Here is an 18,832-nt window from a genome sequence, read left to right as displayed (position 1 = left end):
CCCTGTCCATATTTTTAGTAGGTAAAGAAAGCTCTTGGTTGTGATTGACTGATGGATTCATAGTGTATTTTCTTAGTAAAAATGCTGTTTGCCTCTAATGTCATTAAATATTTTTAGATCTAATTTAACCTAGTTTATTAACATTTTAATACTAATTTTTTTATTTTTTGTTTTTTTTGGGTCACACATGGCAGTGCTCAGGGGTTATTCTTGGCTCTACGCTCAGAAATTGCTCCTGGCAGGCTCGGGAGACCATATGGGATGCCGGGATTCGAACTACCGACCTTCTACACACAAGGCAAACACCTTACCTCCATGCTATCTCTCTGGCCCCCTTAATACTAAATTTAATGGTAGCCTGCCAATGCTCAGGCTGATAGTAATTGAGAGAGACCAAGGCCATGCAGACATCAGGCCCAGCTATTCTGAGAGGCCAGCATGGCCATACCCAGTGTTACATATGGTGGTCATGTGATGTGGGCATCAAATTCAGAGCCTAAATGAACTAGGCCTATGTTCTATTGCTTGAGTTTTCTCCCTGACCCTGTTTTACCCTCACTGACTTTCTTTGTTACCAGTTTACAACTACTTTTTAAGGTAGTTTAAACCATTGCAGTTAAAAATTTATGAACTTGAGGCCAGAGGGATAACACAGTGGTAGGGCGTTTGCCTTGCACACAGCTGATCCAGGATGAATGGTGGTTCAAATCCTGGCATCCCTGATGATCCCCCAAGCCTGCCAGTAGCGATTTCTGAGTGCAGAGCCAGGAGTAACACTTGAATGCTGCCAAGTGCTATCCGTCCCCCCTTCCCCCCCAAAAAAGGCATGAACTTGAGCAACTTGAAGACAATTCCGATTCCAATGTGTTAAGGAAAAGAAGACCTTTATGTAAGCTAATAAATAAGAACATAAAGAATAAGCAGGGGCCAGAGTGATAGCACAGCAGTAAGGCCTTGCACACTGCCCACCTGGGACAGACCCAAATTCTATTCCCAGAATCCCATATGATCCCCTGAGCTTGCCAGGAATGATTTCTGAGCGCAGAGCCAGAAATCACCCTTGAGAACTGCAGCAGGATATGGCCAAAAAAAAAAAAAAAAAAAAAAAAGAATAAGCAGATTACCAATAGCTGGAGTAAAATCACTGCCTAAAATTGACAAGGTCTTGGGACTGGAGGATCGTACAGTGGATAGGGTGCTTACCTTGCACACGTTGGCCCAGGTTTGATTCTTGGCATCTCATGTATTTCCCTGAATCTACCAGGAGTGATCTCTGAGTGCAGAGCAAAGTATAAACCCTAAACATGCCAAGTGTGGCCCAAAACAAATAAACAGGACTGGAATGAAAGTATAGCAGGTAAAGCACTTGCCTTGTACACTGCTAACCCAGGTTTGATCCCTGGCATCCCATTTGGTTTCCCAAACCCATCAGGAGTAACTCCTGAGCACCTCAGATGTGGCCCTCAAGCAAAAAGGAAAATAATAATAATAATAATAATAATAATAATAATAGGGGCTGGAGCGGTGGTGCGAGCTGTAAGACATCTACCTTGCATGCGCTAGCCTAGAAGGAACTGCAGTTTGATCCCTCGGCATCCCATATGGTCCCACAAGCCAGGAAAGATTTCTGAGGGCATAGCCAGGATTAACCCCTGAGCATCACTGGGTATGGCCCAAACCCCCCCCGCAAAATAATAATTGGGGGCTAGAGAGATAACCAGTGGGTAGGACACTTGCCTTGCATGCAGCCAACCTGGATTCAATCCTAGCACCCATATGGTTCCCTGAGCATTTCTAGGAGTGATTGCTGAGTTTATAGCCAGGAGTAACCCCTGAGGATCACTGAGTGTGGCCCAAAAACCAAAAGAAAAAAAGCAAAGAAGATTAACTAGATCTGTTTGAGGATACTTGTTAGAGTGACACTTGCATAGACACAGCCAAGAGCTAAACCATGTCCAGACCAAATGAAAGGGGTTCTGACCACAAGGCTCTGTGAACTATGTGCTATTATACACAGAGTTCTTGGCCATTCTGGTGTGATATTCCAGACAGTTATTTCAAGTATAACATTAAATGCTTAAACATATAGTTAGCATATTGCTGTATTATCATTTTGTAAGTTGCTTTATTAATAACAGCACCTATTTTCCCTTATTGTTGCTATTGCAATGACTACCAGTCACCCACTTGAGTGCCACTAAAGATCCGCATGTGGCCCCAGGGATTGCAACTGGATGCTACTCCACATGTAGAGTGGTACTGGGTTCCAACTCTTAGCCTTGTGGATGCTAAGCAGACATTACCACTAGGCTCTCCCTGGGCCTCAGAGCTGGAACTTTTAACATTGTTTAATTAACACATATTCACTGGCATCTCTTTGTATTTCTCCCCTTTGTAGCACAGACTGGCCACTTAGCTCTCCTAGTCCAATGGATGCCCCATCCGTCAAAATACGCAGAATGGACCCTTTTTCTACAAAGGAACACATTGAAATCATAGAGCCCTCACCTCGAAGAGGCCGATCTTTTTCAGTAGGAATCTCCTGTGGGGAGACGAGTTCCTCAGAGAGCCAATTCTCACCACTGGAATTTTCAGAAACAGATCAGGGAGATGTCAGCAAATCAGTGGATGCAGCCTACAAGCTCCAGGACAGCTGCCTCACAGACTGTGACGGGGGAGATGGTACCATGCATGGCAGCGATGAGGGCCACTCCTTTGAACTCTGTCCTTCTGAAGAGTCTCCTTACAGACGGTCTGGGGAGAGAACCTCATCTTCTATAGTATTTGAAGATTCTGGCTGCGATAATGCATCCAGCAAAGAACTCAAAGCAGACCGACTGCATCTTGGCTGCCATTGTTCTAATAAACTCACTGCTTTCAAGCATTCCAGTAGTCAGTCTTCTTCTGAGCCCACTTTGTCTGTTTCTCCGCCAAGACCAACTACCCTAAGTTTAGATCTCACTAAAAATTCGGTGGAAAAACTCCAGCCCAGCTCCCCAAAAGTGTACCTTTACATTCAGATGCAGCTGTGTAGGAAAGAAAATCTCAAAGACTGGATGAACAGTCGTTGCACCATCGAGGAGAGAGAAAGGACCATGTGCCTGCACATCTTTCTGCAGATTGCCGAGGCAGTGGAGTTTCTGCACAGCAAAGGGCTCATGCACAGAGACCTCAAGGTGTGTATCTGTGGATCATTTCCCAGGGCTTCAGTCTGATGCTTGGTAACTGATAGCACATCTGGTACCCTGAGCAGGGAAGCTGAGGTCTGGGTTGGTGTCCTGAATGGGCCCTGTAGCAGAAATGACCTATCCTGTTATGAGGACTTGAAGCAACCTGCGCATTCTTTAATAATGTGTTCTATAGTAAAATGTGTCTTTTTTTTTTTTATTGGTGGGGATGGAGTGGGTTTGGGGTATTTTTTCATGCCCAGAAATCATTTGCAAAGTAATTTTAAGAAAATAATTTTGGGGCCAGAGCAATAGCACAGCAGCAGGGCATTTGTCTTGCATGCAGCTGACCCAAGATGAACCTGGGTTTAATCCCTGGAATCCCATATGGTCCCCTGAGCTGCCAAGAGTGATTTATTTTTTTCGGTTTTTTGTTTTTGGGCCACACCCAGCGGCATTTAGGGCTTACTCCTGTCTCTGCACTCAGAAATAACTCCTGGCAGGTTCTGGATACCATATGGGGTGCCAGGAGTTGAATCACCTTCTGTCCTGGATCGGCTTCATACAAGGCAAACACCCTACCGCTGTGCTATGTCTCCGACTCCCAGGAATAATTTCTGACCAGAGAGCCAGGAATAAGCCCTGAGCACTGCCTATGTGGCCTAACCCCCCCCCCCATTTTTTTAAATAAAAAACAAAAACAAGGGGCTGGAGAGATAGCACAGAGGTAAGGCCTTTGCCTTAGACGCAGAAGGATGGTGGTTCGAATCCTGACATCCCATATGGTCCCCGGGGCCTGCCAGGAGCGATTTCTGAGCATAGAGCCAGGAGTAACCCCTGAGAGCTGCCAGGTGTGACCCAAAAATCAAAACAAAACAAAAAACAAAAACAAATATAAAAAGTGGGGCAGAATGGTAGCACAGTGGGTGGGACATTTGTCTTGCATGTAGCGGATCTCAATTCCCCATATGATCCCTCTAGCCTGTCAGGAGCAATTTCTGAGCACAGAGCCAGGAATAACCCCTGAGCACCACTGCCACCGGGTGTGGCCCCCCAAAAAAAATTTTCCCAAGCCAGGGAAATAATTAAGAAGGTAAAGTGTTTTGCATGCAGCTGTGCTTATAGCAACTCTGGTTGGAATCCCTGGCACTGTTTATGGACCCCTGAGCACTACCAGGTGTTATTCTTGGGCACAGTGACAAGAATTCCTGACCAGAAAATAGTACAGTATAGTAGATAAGGCACTTACTTGCTTTGCATGCAGCTGACCTGGATTTGATCCTCAACATTATATATAGTTCCCCGACCCCTACCAGGAGTGATCCTTCTGTACAGAGTCAGTAGTGAGCCCTGAGCACAGCCTGGTATATCTCCCAAATACAAACAAACAAACAAACAAACAAGAAAGGGTCTTCTGGGTCTTCTTTCCATTTTGTATTCGGATTAGATTTTGTCATTAGAATGCTCCAGCTCCTAAGTCTCTAGGCTGATTTCTAGTCTTCACTGTAGCTATACTGGGTTTTTCTCAGTTCTGAAATTTAGACAGTGAAGACCTCCTTCACTATTCTCAGGATAGATACCATGTGTGATAGCCTCCGGTTTCCACAAAGACAAGCCATATATATGTTTTGTCCACCTTAGTATTGTGTCTGTGCATATTCTTTAAGCTCATATTTAATTTCAAATATTCTTTTATTTTAAACCAGAAGTATTTATATTAATTTAATCAAAAAAAAATGTAGGGCTGGGAGAATAGTATAGCAGGGTACATGCCTTTTATGATGCCAACACCCAGTTTCTATATGGTATCCAAAGCCCATCAGGAGTGACCCTGGGTACAGAGCCAGAAATAAACCCTGAGCACATCCAGAGCTTTTTAACATCCACATTTTGTTATGCCCCCAAAACAAAAACAAACCAAGAAATGTATTGGCTCATGTATATTTAAATTTGCTTAGATTCAGATAACATCATCTAGAAACAAATGTCTTGACCAAAACCTAGTCTGTACCCTCCACTCTTGTTTGCATTTTCACATAAACTCCTGACTCACTGTCTCTGGTGAGACATGGCAGCCCTGCAGTTCTCAGGACTACATATTTGGGCCATGGGGACTGGGGAGGAGGCTGGAATGAGAATCTCTGAAGTTTTAAATAGATATTCAGTAAATGCTACCTAGCTTCCTCTGCAGCACACTCTCACAGTGCTGTCTAGCATTGAAGAATTGCCTTTATTTTCACAGTAATTCATTTAAAAGAGAAACATGTCTGATAACACTCCTTTTTTTGTTTGTTTTGTTTGTTTGTTTGTTTGTTTGTTTTTGGGCCACACCCAGTGATGCTCAGGGATTACTCCTGGCTTTGTGCTCAAAAATGGCTCCTGGATTGGGGGACCATATAGGATGCCAGGAATCAAACCAAGGTCTGTCTTCATGCAAGGCAAATGCCATACCGCTGTGCTATCACTCCAGCCCAATAACACTCAATCTTATGTTTATTTTCTGTACTCATTTTTATTTCTTGCCTCTGCCATACCCACCCATCATGCCTTTGTCTATTTGTTTTTTCCAGCCTTCCAACATTTTCTTTTCAGTGGATGATGTGGTCAAGGTGGGAGACTTCGGATTAGTAACTGCAATGGACCAGGATGAGGAAGAACAGATGGTCCTCACTCCCATGCCAGCATACGCCAGGCACACGGGGCAAGTGGGGACGAAACTGTATATGAGTCCTGAGCAGGTGAGTCTTTTGTTTTGTTCTGAATTAGCAATAGTATTTTCATTAGGCAAGACAATTTAGGTGTACTCTCTGCTGTCCTGCTTAAAATACACAGTAAAAATTAATCTGAATATTGAAAAATGTGCTTGTGCCCCATAAGCAACACAGCTAGATGCAGTTCCTAAAGTCTTCTTTAGGGATAATTAAGAAAATAGGGCCCGGAGAGATAGCACATCGGTGTTTGCCTTGCAAGCAGCTGATCCAGAACCTAAGGTGGTTGGTTCGAATCCCGGTGTTTCATATGGTCCCCCGTGCCTGCCAGGAGCTATTTCTGAGCAGACAGCCAGGAGTAATCTCTGAGCACTGCCGGGTGTGGCCCAAAAACAAAAATAAAAACAAACAAACAAAAAAGAAAATATAGCAAAAAAAAAAGGGGGGGGCCAGCGAGGGGCGCTAGAGGTAAGGGTTCTGCCTTGCAAGCGCTAGCCAAGGAAGGACCGGGGTTCGAGGTTTGATCCCCCGGTGTCCCATATGGTCCCCCCAAGCCAGGGGCAATTTCTGAGCGCTTAGCCAGGAGTAACCTCTGAGCATGAAACGGGTGTGGCCCGAAAAACAAAACAAAACCAAAAAAAAAAAAAAGAAAATATAGCATAGGGCTGGAGTGATGGCACAGTGGGGAGAGTGTTTGCCCTGCACATGGCCAGCTCAGGTTTGATCCCTGGCATTCCTTATGATCTCCTGAACTTTCTAGGAGTAATTACTAAGTACAGAGCCAAGAGTCACCCCTGAGTACTGCTGGCTGGTACTCAGGCCCAAAGTCAACAACAACTAATAAAACAAACAAAAAAATACAGCATATAAAATGTTTTTCAAACAAACAAACAAAAAAAGTAAAATGTGCTTTTCCTCTTAACTCAAGAACCTGGCCACACCCAGAAATTTGAAAGAGACTTAAAATGCCTCCCTTTCAAATTTAACTCCTATTTGCCTTCTCGACTGGAGGAACTGTGTCCAGAGCCAGTGGTATCAAGTTGTCACTCTCTGTATCACAGTTAATGTCCAGAATATACCACAACAAGAAATAGATAGACAGGCAGGAGTATGTTGTCTATGGGATGTCCACTCTTCAAAGAAAAAGCAATACAGGCGCCGGAGAGATAGCATGGAGACAAGGCGTTTGCCTTTCATGCAGAAGGTCAGTGGTTCAAATCCCGGCATCCCACATGGTCCCCGGAGCCTGCCAGGAGCAATTTCTGAGCATAGAGCCAGGAGTAACCCCTGAGCACTGCCGGGTGTGACCCAAAAACCAAAAGAAAGAAAGAAAGAAAGAAAGAAAGAAAGAAAGAAAGAAAGAAAGAAAGAAAGAAAGAAAGAAAGAAAGAAAGAAAGAAGGAAGGAAGGAAGGAAGGAAGGAAGGAAGGAAGGAAGGAAGGAAGGAAGGAAGGAAGGAAGGAAGGAAGGAAGGAAGGAAGGAAGGAAGGAAGGAAGGAAGGAAGGAACTATAGTTTCTAAATTGAAAAAGCAATATAAATTAGATATCAGCTGGAAGAGAGTGTGACTTCTCAGAACTTCAGAGTACACATTCGGCCCCCCAGACTGTTGACATTTGTAGGTTTGTATATCCTCCCATCTGTGGTTCTCATTGTTCTGTACATTGTGTCTGTACCTGTGCTTGCAAACATAGTTAAGAACCTGAATAGGCCAGAGTTATAGTACAGCAGGTAAGGTGCTGCCTTGCACACAGCTGACCTAGGTTCAAGCCCTTGGCACCACATTTGGTCCCTAAGCCCCACCAGGAGTAATACCTGAGCACAGAGCCAGGGTAAGCCCTGAGTACTTCTGGGTATGACCTTAAGAGGAAAAAAATTGTTTGTTTGGGGCTATATATGGTGGTGCTCAGGGGTTACTCCTGGCTCTGAGTTCAGGAATCACTCCTGATGATTATATGGGATGCCAGGGATCAAACCCAGGTTGCTCTAGGCCCTGAAGAGATTTTTTTTTAAATCAGGATTTATATTAAAATATTTGCCATATTGGGAGCTGGAGTGATAGACAATGGTTCTAATCCCAGTGTTCCATATGATTCCCCCAAGCCAGGAGCGATTTCTGAGCACATAGCCAGCCAGGAGTAACTCCTGAGTGTCACGGGTTGTGGGCCCAAACACAAAAACAAAAACAAGAAAAGAATGAAAAGTGATAGTAGGGGCCAATAAGATTGCATGGAGGTAGGGTGTTTGCCTTGCAAACAGAAGGACGGTGATTTGGATCCCGACATCCCATATAATTCCTCCCCACCCCCCCAGCCTACCAGGAGCGATTTCTGAGCATAGAGCCAGGAGAAACCCCTGAGCACTGCCGGGTGTGACCCAAAAACAAAACAAAACAAAACAAAGTGATAGTAAGCATCAGTATGCATTGCAGTAAATTGCCAAGAGCTTGGAATGAGAAGTGTCATGCGGAAGGGGTTTTGCATTCTGCTCTGTGGACTGCAGGAGGAGCTGCAAGCTCAGGCACTGCCACTGGCTCCATATTAAGATATTTTAAAGGGGCCGGAGCGATTGCACAGCAGTAGGGCATTTGCCTTGCACGCAGCAGATCCAGGACACACCTGGTTTGCTCCCCGGTGTCCCAGGTGGTTCCCCTAGCCGGGAGCAGAGCCAGGAGTATCCCCTGAGCATCACCATGTATGGCCCCAAAACCAAAACAAACAAACAAACAAAAAAGATATTTTAAAATATCTATTTTCCAAAACTCTTAATTTTCTCTCATTTTCCTTCTAGGAATAAATGAGCAGAGACTACAATTACTTTGTTCCTGGTTGTAATTACTATAAAATACAAGCCAACTTTGAGTATTTCAGAGTGGTAAAATAATCAACTTAAACTCTGAAAGTTTCTATTATGTTCTGCTCCTTTGAGATTTTCTGCTTAGTCCCATTTCTTATAAAAAGATATTTTTATAAAGGTCACTCTTTAATGTGTTCACGGTGCTAATTTTTTCTTTAAAATGAATGTAATAATGCCTTTCTCGTTATATATTAATCCATGCTTGATATAGGGAATACAAAAATATAAAAATTATAAAGAATAGGAATCAACTAAAAAGTTATCTCTAAAACAGTGTCACGAGTTAGTTATTTCCTCTGTCTATTTATGCATATATTGCATATTTATACATACCTTATTTTGGGGAAACAAAACTGGAATTCTAGTCTGTAAAATGTCAAACTTAATATATAATTTTGTTGTTTTGGGGGCCATACCTAGTTATGCTCAGGGCTTACTCCTGGCTCTGCATTAATGAATCACTTCAAGTAGAGCTCAGGGGACCATAAGTGGTGCCCGGGGTTGAACCTGTGTTAGCCTGTTGCTAGGCACTTTATCCATTGTATTATCACCTTGGCTCCTCAAATGCAATATTAAAATATAAGTATTTCCTATATGGGAAGGGAAAATACACTCCCCAACGGTGAAGAACTGGTATAGGACTAAGTTGAGATTCTCTTTTGATTGTTTAGCATTCTCTCTATTAAATGACTTATTCAGCATTTGTGGGGGTTTTGTTTTTGTTTTTTGTTTCGTTTTTGTTTTCTTTTGTGTTTTTTTGGGGGGGTTGGATCATACCCAGCAGCGCACAGGGGTCACTCCTGGATCTGTGTCCATATGAGATGCTGGAATTCGAACCACCATCCTTCCTGGTTCACTGCGTGCAAGGCAAAGGCCCTATCGCTGTGCTATCTCTCTGGCTCGCCTCAGCATTTGTTTCCAATATTTTACTTCCTTCTAAGATTGTTTTTAGGATCATCATATAGGTAAACCCTCCCCATCTAAGGTCTCTGTTCATGTTTCTGTCCCTGCTAGGGAAGAGAGAAAATTAAATGTAACTACTATAGTAGGAATAAACAGGGGCTGGCCAGGTGGCGCTAGAGGTAAGGTGTCTGCCTTTCAAGTGCTAGCCAAGGAAGGACCATGGTTCTATCCCCCGGCGTCCCATATGGTCCCCCCAAGCCAGGGGCAATTTCTGAGCGTTTAGCCAGGAGTAACCCCTGAGCATCAAATGGGTGTGGCCCGAAAAAAAAAAAAAAAGGGAATGAACATTTATTCCCAAACTGCTTTTCACAATATCCCATCAGTTGTTTTTCAACATATTTTCTTTGAATACTTCCTAAGTCCTGGGATAAGAGAAGGGGAGGGTGGGGAGGATGTAGTCTAAGCCTACATTTTCCATCTGACACTCTAACCCTAGAAGCCAGTTTCTTTCCGGAGGAACCCAGGGATATTGGTGGCAAGCATTTTTGTGGAGGCCGGAAGGCTCTGATCCACTCCCTCCTGATCCCCCGTTAGAAATGCTGCACTGGCGCATTCCCCAAGTGATGTGCTGATGTGCTGCTTTGTCCTTTTGCCAAATGTCAAGTTATGTGCCTGCCTGAAGTAATTTTCACAAATAAAAGGGTTCTTCTGGGTCCCAGGAGGTCACTTTTAATTTGAATGCGGCTTTGTGTAATCGAGGAGTAAGGTTGTAATTCATTTGTTCATTTTAACAAGCATTTATGGAGTACCTTCTCTATACTTAGCTCTGAGTTGGATGTAACAACACAAAAGAAGCAAGTTTCCTTTCCCTCCAGGACTTTATAATCTAGTTGTGAAGAATAAGAAATATAGGCATGAAAAAAATACAACTAAGAATGCCAAATAGTCCATAATTAAGTGCCATAATGAGGGCTAACCACAGTTGATTAGTGGTTTGGAGTAATGAAGATTTTCTCATAAAAATGGGTGAGGACTAAGATGATTAGAAATAAGAGATTTGCTTTAGATAGTGTTCCTTTGAAAAACTTCACCTGGGGCTACTGAGCTGCTCTTGCTGGTTCAAACACACTGCAAGGCTCCGGGTTTCTGCTGGGCCTATTTTACTGATGCATATCTCAGAACTATAGCCTGGCTTGCCTTCTGTAATGCTGAGTAGTTTAATTACCCTGCCACTAGAGAGTGGAAGAGGCTGAAGATATTATTAACTCTTTGCTAACATTTTTACCTCTGCAGTTACATTTAAAACCAAGAAATGAGTAAATCAACGTTGGGATTCAGTAATGCCATGGTATCAATTGTAATTCTTAGGTTAACTTTTTCCTAATCTTTCTTCTTTTTGTGGGATTTCAGATTCATGGAAACAGCTACTCTCATAAAGTGGACATCTTTTCTTTAGGCCTCATTCTGTTTGAACTGTTGTATCCCTTTGGCACCCAGATGGAGAGAGTCAGGGTAAGTTTCCCCACTCCTCAAAAAAGAAAGCCCCAAGATTTACAAAACAAAGTGTTTTGTTTTATTTTATTTTACACACCCCTCCTGTTTTGGAGCCACACCCAGCTGTGTTAGGATGTAATCCTGGGCATGCACTCCCGTGGGATGCTGGGGACTTGAACCCTGTTGGCTGTGTATAAGGCCAGCTTCCTTCTCATTGTATTAACTCAGTAGCCCCAAGACAGTGTTTTAATAGAAAGCTAGCCTACTGTTAACTTCTGAAGACTTAACTGGAAATGGAAGAGATTCTGTGAGCTAAAGAGAATTTTGAAACTCAGTCTTTAAAAATTATTTATTTCAATCGTTTGTTCTTTGTTCCTTAAACTTATCACAACAAAGCTTGTACTCAGTTAATGTTTTATTGTAATTTAGATAACATGGTTACAATGGTGCTGATTTGTATGAGGGTTTTTTTGTTTTTTTGTTTGGTTCTTGAGGTGGTGTTTTTATTTTTGGGATCCACATCCAGTGCATCAAAGAATATTGTTAAGAAAATAAAAATAGGCCCAGTTATAGCTCACTGATAATGAACTGACTGCTCACTGCTAGTATGCCTTATATTTGGGTTCAGGTGGTGTTTTTATTTTTGGGATCCACATCCAGTGCATCAAAGAATATTGTTAAGAAAATAAAAATAGGCCCAGTTATAGCTCACTGATAATGAACTGACTGCTCACTGCTAGTATGCCTTATATTTGGGTTCAGGTCTGGGCTCTGCCATCACAACCAGAAGGGAGCTGTCATCCTTTTTTTTTTTCTTTTTTTGCCAGTCATCCTTCTTAATGCCTGAGTAGTGTCCTGTTGTGCACATGTACCTCCTTTCTCCACACACTGGATAGTAAACTAGTAATATAATTGCTGCATCTTATGGCAATTCTGTTTCCTTTTTTTTTTCTTTTGTTTTTGGTTTTGGAGCCACACATGGCAGTGCTCATGAGGTTTCTCTTAGCTCGGTGTTTAGAAATCTCTCCTGGCAGACTCGAGACCATATGAGATGCCAGGAATTGAACCCAGATAGGCTGCATGCGAGGCAAACATCCTACCCATTGTGTTATTGTTCCAACCCGTTTTTACTTTTTTGAGAAACCATTTTGTTGTTTTTCATAGAAATCTCTTTTTCTGGGGCCGGGCGGTGGCGCTGGAGGTAAGGTGCCTGCCTTGCCTGCGCTAACCTAGGACGGACCGCGGTTCGATCCCCCGGTGTCCCATATGGTCCCCTAAGAAGCCAGGAGCAACTTCTGAGCGCATAGCCAGGAGTAACCCCTGAGCGTCACAGGGTGTGGCCCAAAAACCAAAAAAAAAAAAAAAAAAAAAAAAAAAGAAATCTCTTTTTCTTCTTCCTCTTCTTCACAGAAATCTCCTTAGTTTCCAATTTACAGTCCCAATAGCAGTGATTAGGGGCTCCTTTAATTCCACACACTTTTCAGCACTGACAGTTTACCACTAAAGAGGTATGAGAAAGCACTCCCGAAACAGTCAGTTGTAGAAACTTTCAATAAAAAAACATTGGACTGGGGCTGGTGTGATAGCATGGAAGTAAGGTGTTTGTCTTCCATGCAGAAAGATGGTCATCCTATATGGTCCTCCATGCCTGCCAGGGGCGATTTCTGAGCATAGAACCAGGAGTAACCCCTGAGCGCTGCCGATTATGACCCCTCCCCCCAGAAAAAGAAAACATTGGGGCGTTTGCCTTGCAAGCAGCTGAACCAGGACCTAAGGTGGTTGGTTCGAATCCCGGTGTCCCATATGGTCCCCCGTGCCTGCCAGGAGCTATTTCTGAGCAGACAGCCAGGAGTAACCCCTGAGCACCGCTGGGTGTGGTCCAAAAACCAAAAAAAAAAAAAAAAAAAAAAGAATAGAAAGCTGGGGTTCAGAAACAAATCCCTTTTGATCTTTACCCTGCAAGTACTGTCCTAGACTAGCCTGATGTGGCTTGGCCCACACAGGACCTTCTATTTGGACCCAACTAAGTCTTCTTTACTAGCCTGGCTTAGAGTCCTTGTTTCCTAGACTTTACTTTTATTTCCCTTTTATTCTTTTTTTTTTTTTTTTTTTTTGGTTTTTAGTTTTTGGGTCACACCCGGCAGCACTCAGGGGTTACTCCTGGCTCCATGCTCAGAAATCGCCTCTGGCAGGCACAGGGGACCATATGAGCTGTCGGGATTCGAACCACTATCCTTCTGCATGAAAGGCAAACACCTTACCTCCATGCTATCTCTCTGGCCTCAATTTCCCTTTTATTCTTGCATAATTTATTTTGCTAGAACATGTCTTTCAATAGGTTCCCAAGAATATATGAAAGATCAAGTCCAGGGCGGATCTAATTTCATCCTCATCTATAATTGGCCGATGTACAGGTGTTAATTTTTATACAAAACTAAGAATTTTTCTTCACCTTATAGCTTTCAATACTTGCTTTATTTCACTTTTCAAAATACCTTTTTGTCATCATTGCAAAAGCAATGAAGGCACTGTACTAGTTTGCTTGAATTATCTCATTTACATGTCAAAACAATCAAACAAGATGAGCCGTGTTATCGTCGTAAGGGAATGGAACATTTGCTTATGTTGCTTATGTTATCATACATAAGGAAGCTGGATCAGAAAAAGCTTAGTAATTGTGAGGACTAGAGAGATAGTACAAGTTTAAGGAATTTGCTTTGCACACAAACAACTCAGATTCCACCCCTTGTACTTCATATGGTCCCCTGAGCATGGTGATAAGTAAGAAGGGAGAAAGGGTGGGGGGGGGGGGAAGAAAAATGTCACTAATGCATTCATAAATAATTGTATTATTTTTGACACAAGCCTGAAAATGTACTGAAATGTTAGAAGTGTAAGGTTGCGGGGCTGGGCGGTGGCGCTGGAGGTAAGGTGCCTGCCTTGCCTGCGCTAGCCTAGGACGGACCGCGGTTCGATCCCCCGGCGTCCCATATGGTCCCCCAAGAAGCCAGGAGCAACTTCTGAGTGCATAGCCAGGAGTAACCCCTGAGCGTCACAGGGTGTGGCCCAAAAACCAAAAAAAAAAAAAAAAAAGAAGTGTAAGGTTGCAGAATGATGGTCCTAGATTTTGATGATTTAATGGTGTGAATATCCATGCTCAGGGAGCACTTTATATGCACAGTGTCACGTCAGGAAAAGCTACTGATAAATATTTTGTCTGTTTAATAGCCAACCTTCTTGGTCTGTGAGAAGATAGAAAAATTTTTTTGTTGTTTAAATAGATTTACATGTCAAAATTAACTTAAAGATAATAACACTTTTATTTCTTTTTAGATCTTAACCGATGTAAGAAATCTCAGATTTCCAACACTTTTTACTCAGAAATATCCTCGTGAGGTATGCCTAAGACTTACCTTTTATTATTTTGAGAATCACATTTAAAACATGCAGGGCCCTTCATAGGCAGCATGTGAGTTTTCTCCTCACAGAGATGAGGAAGCCATGGGTCCAGGAGGATAGAGGATAGAGGATAGAGCATCAGATTGCCTAAGTTTTGTTTGTTTGGGGGTTACTCCTGACTATGCTCAGGGGTCGCTCCCAGTTTTATGCACCAGAGTCAATTCTGGAGGTGACTAAGGAGCAAAGACAGTTGTAGCTTTAAATGATGTTCTAAGACTAATTTTAACATTTTTATATCACTTTTTGTTTTCAGGCCACCTCTAGTTGTGTTCAGAGCATGTTCTGGCTTTGAACCAGAGTGGCAGAGCACAAGACTTCTGGGATCAAACCCAGGTCTACTCCTTGCAGAAAACCTAAACTGCTGAATTATCTCTCCAGCCTAATATTTATTTTTAAATTATGTCTATACTTCAAGGGATATAATTTGTGACCTTTAATTGTTTAATTGAATACAACCAGTTTACCTGCAAATGGCCCATTTTTTTTGAAGTAGAGGTTGACAGACTGACTCATATCCAATCTAGTTGTATCCTACTTTAGTAATAAAGTTTTATTGAAACTTAAGGCCTTTTGGTTACATAACATCTATGGCTGCTTTTGTACTTTTGTGACCAATTTGAGAAGTTGGTCAGAAATTGGCTTACAACCTTAAAATATTTACCAAAAAAGAAAGAAAGAAAGAAAGAAAGAAAGAAAGAAAGAAAGAAAGAAAGAAAGAAAGAAAGAAAGAAAGAAAGAAAGAAAGAAAGAAAGAAAGAAAGAAAGAAAGAAAGAAAGAAAGAAAGAAAGAAAGAAAAGGAAGGAAGGAAGGAAGGAAGGAAGGAAGGAAGGAAGGAAGGAAGGAAGGAAGGAAGGAAGGAAGAAAAGAAAGAAAAAGGTTGCCTACTGATTTAGAAATTTCAGCTTGGCCTTTTTTAACACAAAACAATATTTATATTTCAGCATGCAATGGTTCAAGACATGCTCTCCCCTTCACCCACTGAACGGCCAGAAGCTACAGACATCATTGAAAATGCAGTCTTTGAGGATTTGGAGTTTCCGGGAAAAACAGTGCTCAGACAAAGATCTCGCTCCCTAAGCTCTTCAGGAACAAAACATTCCAGACAGTCCAGCATCTCCCACAGCCCTTTGCCCAGCAGTTTGTCTTAGGTTGTGCTCATTGCCCCCCTGGGAACCAGAGAGAGCTCCTCACCCTTTGCTCACTGTTGTTTTGGGCAACTTTTGCTAAGTTCAGTTTAATTGGACTTTGGGGGCTTAACCTAAAAGGAGCTAACACTTGACTTTTGCTCTACTCAAGGAGAGGACTTACCCCTTATTCAGGGGGTGTCCATATTCTTCGTTGGTCTCTTGAAACTGGCTGACTGAGCTTTCTCACCCCCACCTTTTGCAGAGGGAGATAGAAGCAATCTCTAAAATAGAGAGATTGAAAACAAAAATATTTTTATAGTACAGAAAAAGGAAAATCTCTACATGGGGCAACTTTATAATTCTAGGAGTATTCCTCCTAGAGATTTGGTGATTTTGAAATTGATTTCCAAAAAAGCTGACTCCATTTTTGCCCCTGGTGGGTAAATTAGGGATCTGCTCTATCCTGGAGGATCCGTAGCACAAATTGCATAATTGTTTATGTCGATAACTAGTTTTATAGTGACTTTCATAGCATTAAATAGCTTTATTCCTTAGGTTCTAGGGAAATTTTGAGCTTTTTATACTTTTACCTCCAACAAAGGGAAAATGAAGCTTTTTTTGGTGTAAATTGGTCAGAAGTTCTGATTTGAGGAGGAAAAAAGGTGTAGTAAGAAATGATTTATATATTACAACTAACTTCTTCAATTTTGGGACATCTTCAACCTAATGAAATTTTAAGTGTCTTATATCTCATAATCTAGTAGGTTGGTATTTTCTCAAAACTGATTATAAATAAGTTTAATCACCTAACTTGCTAACATGTTTTTATTTTTCACTGTAAATATGTTTATTTTTTATTTATAAAAATTCTGAACTCAATCCATTTGGGTTGGTGGTGTACAGGACACACTTAAGTGTGTTAACTATTGTGACTTCTTTCAAGTCTAAATCATTTAATAAAACTTTAAAATATTTGTGTGTGACTTATTTGGGGGTAATTAACTTCAAATTTTCTAATTTATAAAACAGGATAACATGTCTAGGAAAGGTCAGACCTTATAATCAAGCAATTTTATTTTATGGGCAGAGCAATAGTATAATAGGTAGGATACTTGCCTTGCATGCAACTGGCCTAAGATTGATCCCTGGAACCCCAGATAGTCCTCCGGTTCTTTCAGGAGTGATCCTTAATCACAGGGTCAGGAGAAAACCCTCTGCATTACTGTGTGACCTAAATAAATATAAACAAACAAAAAGAAATCTTATTCTAAGGGACCAGGGAGATAATATAATGGATATGTTCTTGTTTTGCACATGACTAACGCACGTTCAAGCCCTTGTACCCCATATGGCTTCCTGAGCACGGAGCCAGGAATAAGCTCTGAACATTGCTGGATGTGGCCCCCAAGCAGCCCCAAAAAACAAAAATACTAATGTTAATTTAAAATAGTTATTCTGCCGAAGAGATAGCATGGAGTTAAGGCGTTTGCCTTGCATCCAGAAGGTCAGTGGTTCGAATCCCAGCATCCCATATGGTCCCCTGAGCCTGCCAGGAGTGATTTCTGAGCATAGAGCCAGGAGTAACCCTTGAGCGCTGCTGGGTGTGACCCAAAAAACAAACAAACAAAAAAAAAATAGTTATTCTAGGGGCCAGAGAGATAGAATGGAGGTAAGGCGTTTGCCTTTCATGCAGAAGGACAGTGGTTCGAATCCCAGCATCCCATATCGTCCCCTGTGCTTGCCAGGGGCGATTTCTGAGCATAGAGCCAGGAGTAACCCCTGAGCACTGCTGGGTGTGACCCAAAAACTAAAAAAAAAAAAAAAAAAAAAAAAAATAGTTGTTGTAGGGGCCGGAGAGATAGCATGGAGGTAAAGCATTTGCCTTTCATGCAGAAGGACAGTAGTTTGAATCCCGGCACCCCATATGGTCCTCCTAGCCTGCCAGGAGCGATTTCTGAGCATAGAACCAGGAGTAACCCCTGAGTACTGCCGGGTGTGACCCCAAAACAAAACAAAACAAAAAAGTTATTCTAGTAGTGTTCTCTCATTGCCTATATTCTTCTTTGGGGCATAAATTTACTTTGGTGATTCTCTCTCTCTCTCTCTCTCTCTCTCTCTCTCTCTCTCTCTCTCTCTCTCTCTCTCATGTTACTTTCTCAGAATTACTATCCTCACTCAGTAAAATAATGTTATGTTATTGAAAAAATAAAAACCTGGTCCAGAGAGATATAGGAGTTAAAGCATTTGCCTTACATGTGTCCAACCTCTATGTAATCCCCTGCACTTCATATGGTCCCTAGAACACTGATAGAAGTGATCCCAAAGTTTAGAGCTGGGCCTAGCCCCTGAGCACCATGGGTGGTACCCAAAAACAAATGAAAATCTTTTTTTGTTTTGTTTTGTTTTTGGGCCACACCCGGCATTGCTCAGAGGTTACTCCTGGCTGTCTGCTCGCTCAGAGGTTACTCCTGGCTGTCTGCTCAGAAATAACTCCTGGCAGGCACGGGGGACCATATGGGACACCGGGATTTGAACCAACCATCTTTGGTCCTGGATCGGCTGCTTGCAAGGCAAACGCCGCTGAGCTATCTCTCCGGGCCCACAAATGAAAATCTTATCCCAAACAGGTAGCATCTGTTATTTCTCAAAGATTTGTAGAACAGAGTCTCAAAAATTAATGGACTATCATTAGGGAGACATTTGCTCAGTGTCTCCTTAAGCTAGGTTCTGGGAACCTGAGAACCATGCATAAAGGGAAGCCTCACTGGAGTCATGTCTGATTTGTGCCAAGTGGAGGCATGCATCCTCCTGGGCTGCCAGGCCCTTAAAGGTGTGTCCCAAGCCAACATACACAATCTTTAAGCGTCAAAAGACATGACTGGGCTAGAATACAGAAGCTAAGGCACTTGCCTTGTATACAACCAACCCAAATTTTATTCCAAGCAACTCTTAAGCACTACCCCCCTCCCACCCAGCACTACTAGAAGTGATGGCTGAGTGCAGAGCCTAAAGAAAGCACTGAGCACCACTAGATGTGGCCCCAAAACCAAAGACGAAAAGACACAAGGTCACTTGCAAAGTGCAGACAAATAATGGCTCTACACACACTTCCAGGTGG

General features: G+C 42.4%; 1 protein-coding gene across 1 annotated transcript in view; it reads left to right on the top strand.

Annotated features, from left to right (window-relative positions):
• The window catches only part of EIF2AK3 (eukaryotic translation initiation factor 2 alpha kinase 3), an 81,739-nt gene extending 65,966 nt beyond the window's left edge, over positions 1 to 15,773 (top strand). Inside the window, exons 13-17 of the mRNA XM_049784910.1 lie at positions 2,399 to 3,176; positions 5,738 to 5,905; positions 11,044 to 11,145; positions 14,461 to 14,523; positions 15,529 to 15,773. Of these exons, the coding sequence (XP_049640867.1) occupies positions 2,399 to 3,176; positions 5,738 to 5,905; positions 11,044 to 11,145; positions 14,461 to 14,523; positions 15,529 to 15,735 (1,318 nt within the window). The 3' untranslated portion in view covers positions 15,736 to 15,773. The remainder of the gene's footprint in view (positions 1 to 2,398; positions 3,177 to 5,737; positions 5,906 to 11,043; positions 11,146 to 14,460; positions 14,524 to 15,528) is intronic.
• The last annotated feature ends 3,059 nt before the right edge of the window (positions 15,774 to 18,832 follow it).

Source organism: Suncus etruscus, chromosome 12 (genome assembly GCF_024139225.1).
Source record: "Suncus etruscus isolate mSunEtr1 chromosome 12, mSunEtr1.pri.cur, whole genome shotgun sequence".
Lineage (NCBI taxonomy): Eukaryota > Metazoa > Chordata > Mammalia > Eulipotyphla > Soricidae > Suncus > Suncus etruscus.
This window is presented reverse-complemented; position numbering and strand designations above follow the sequence as displayed.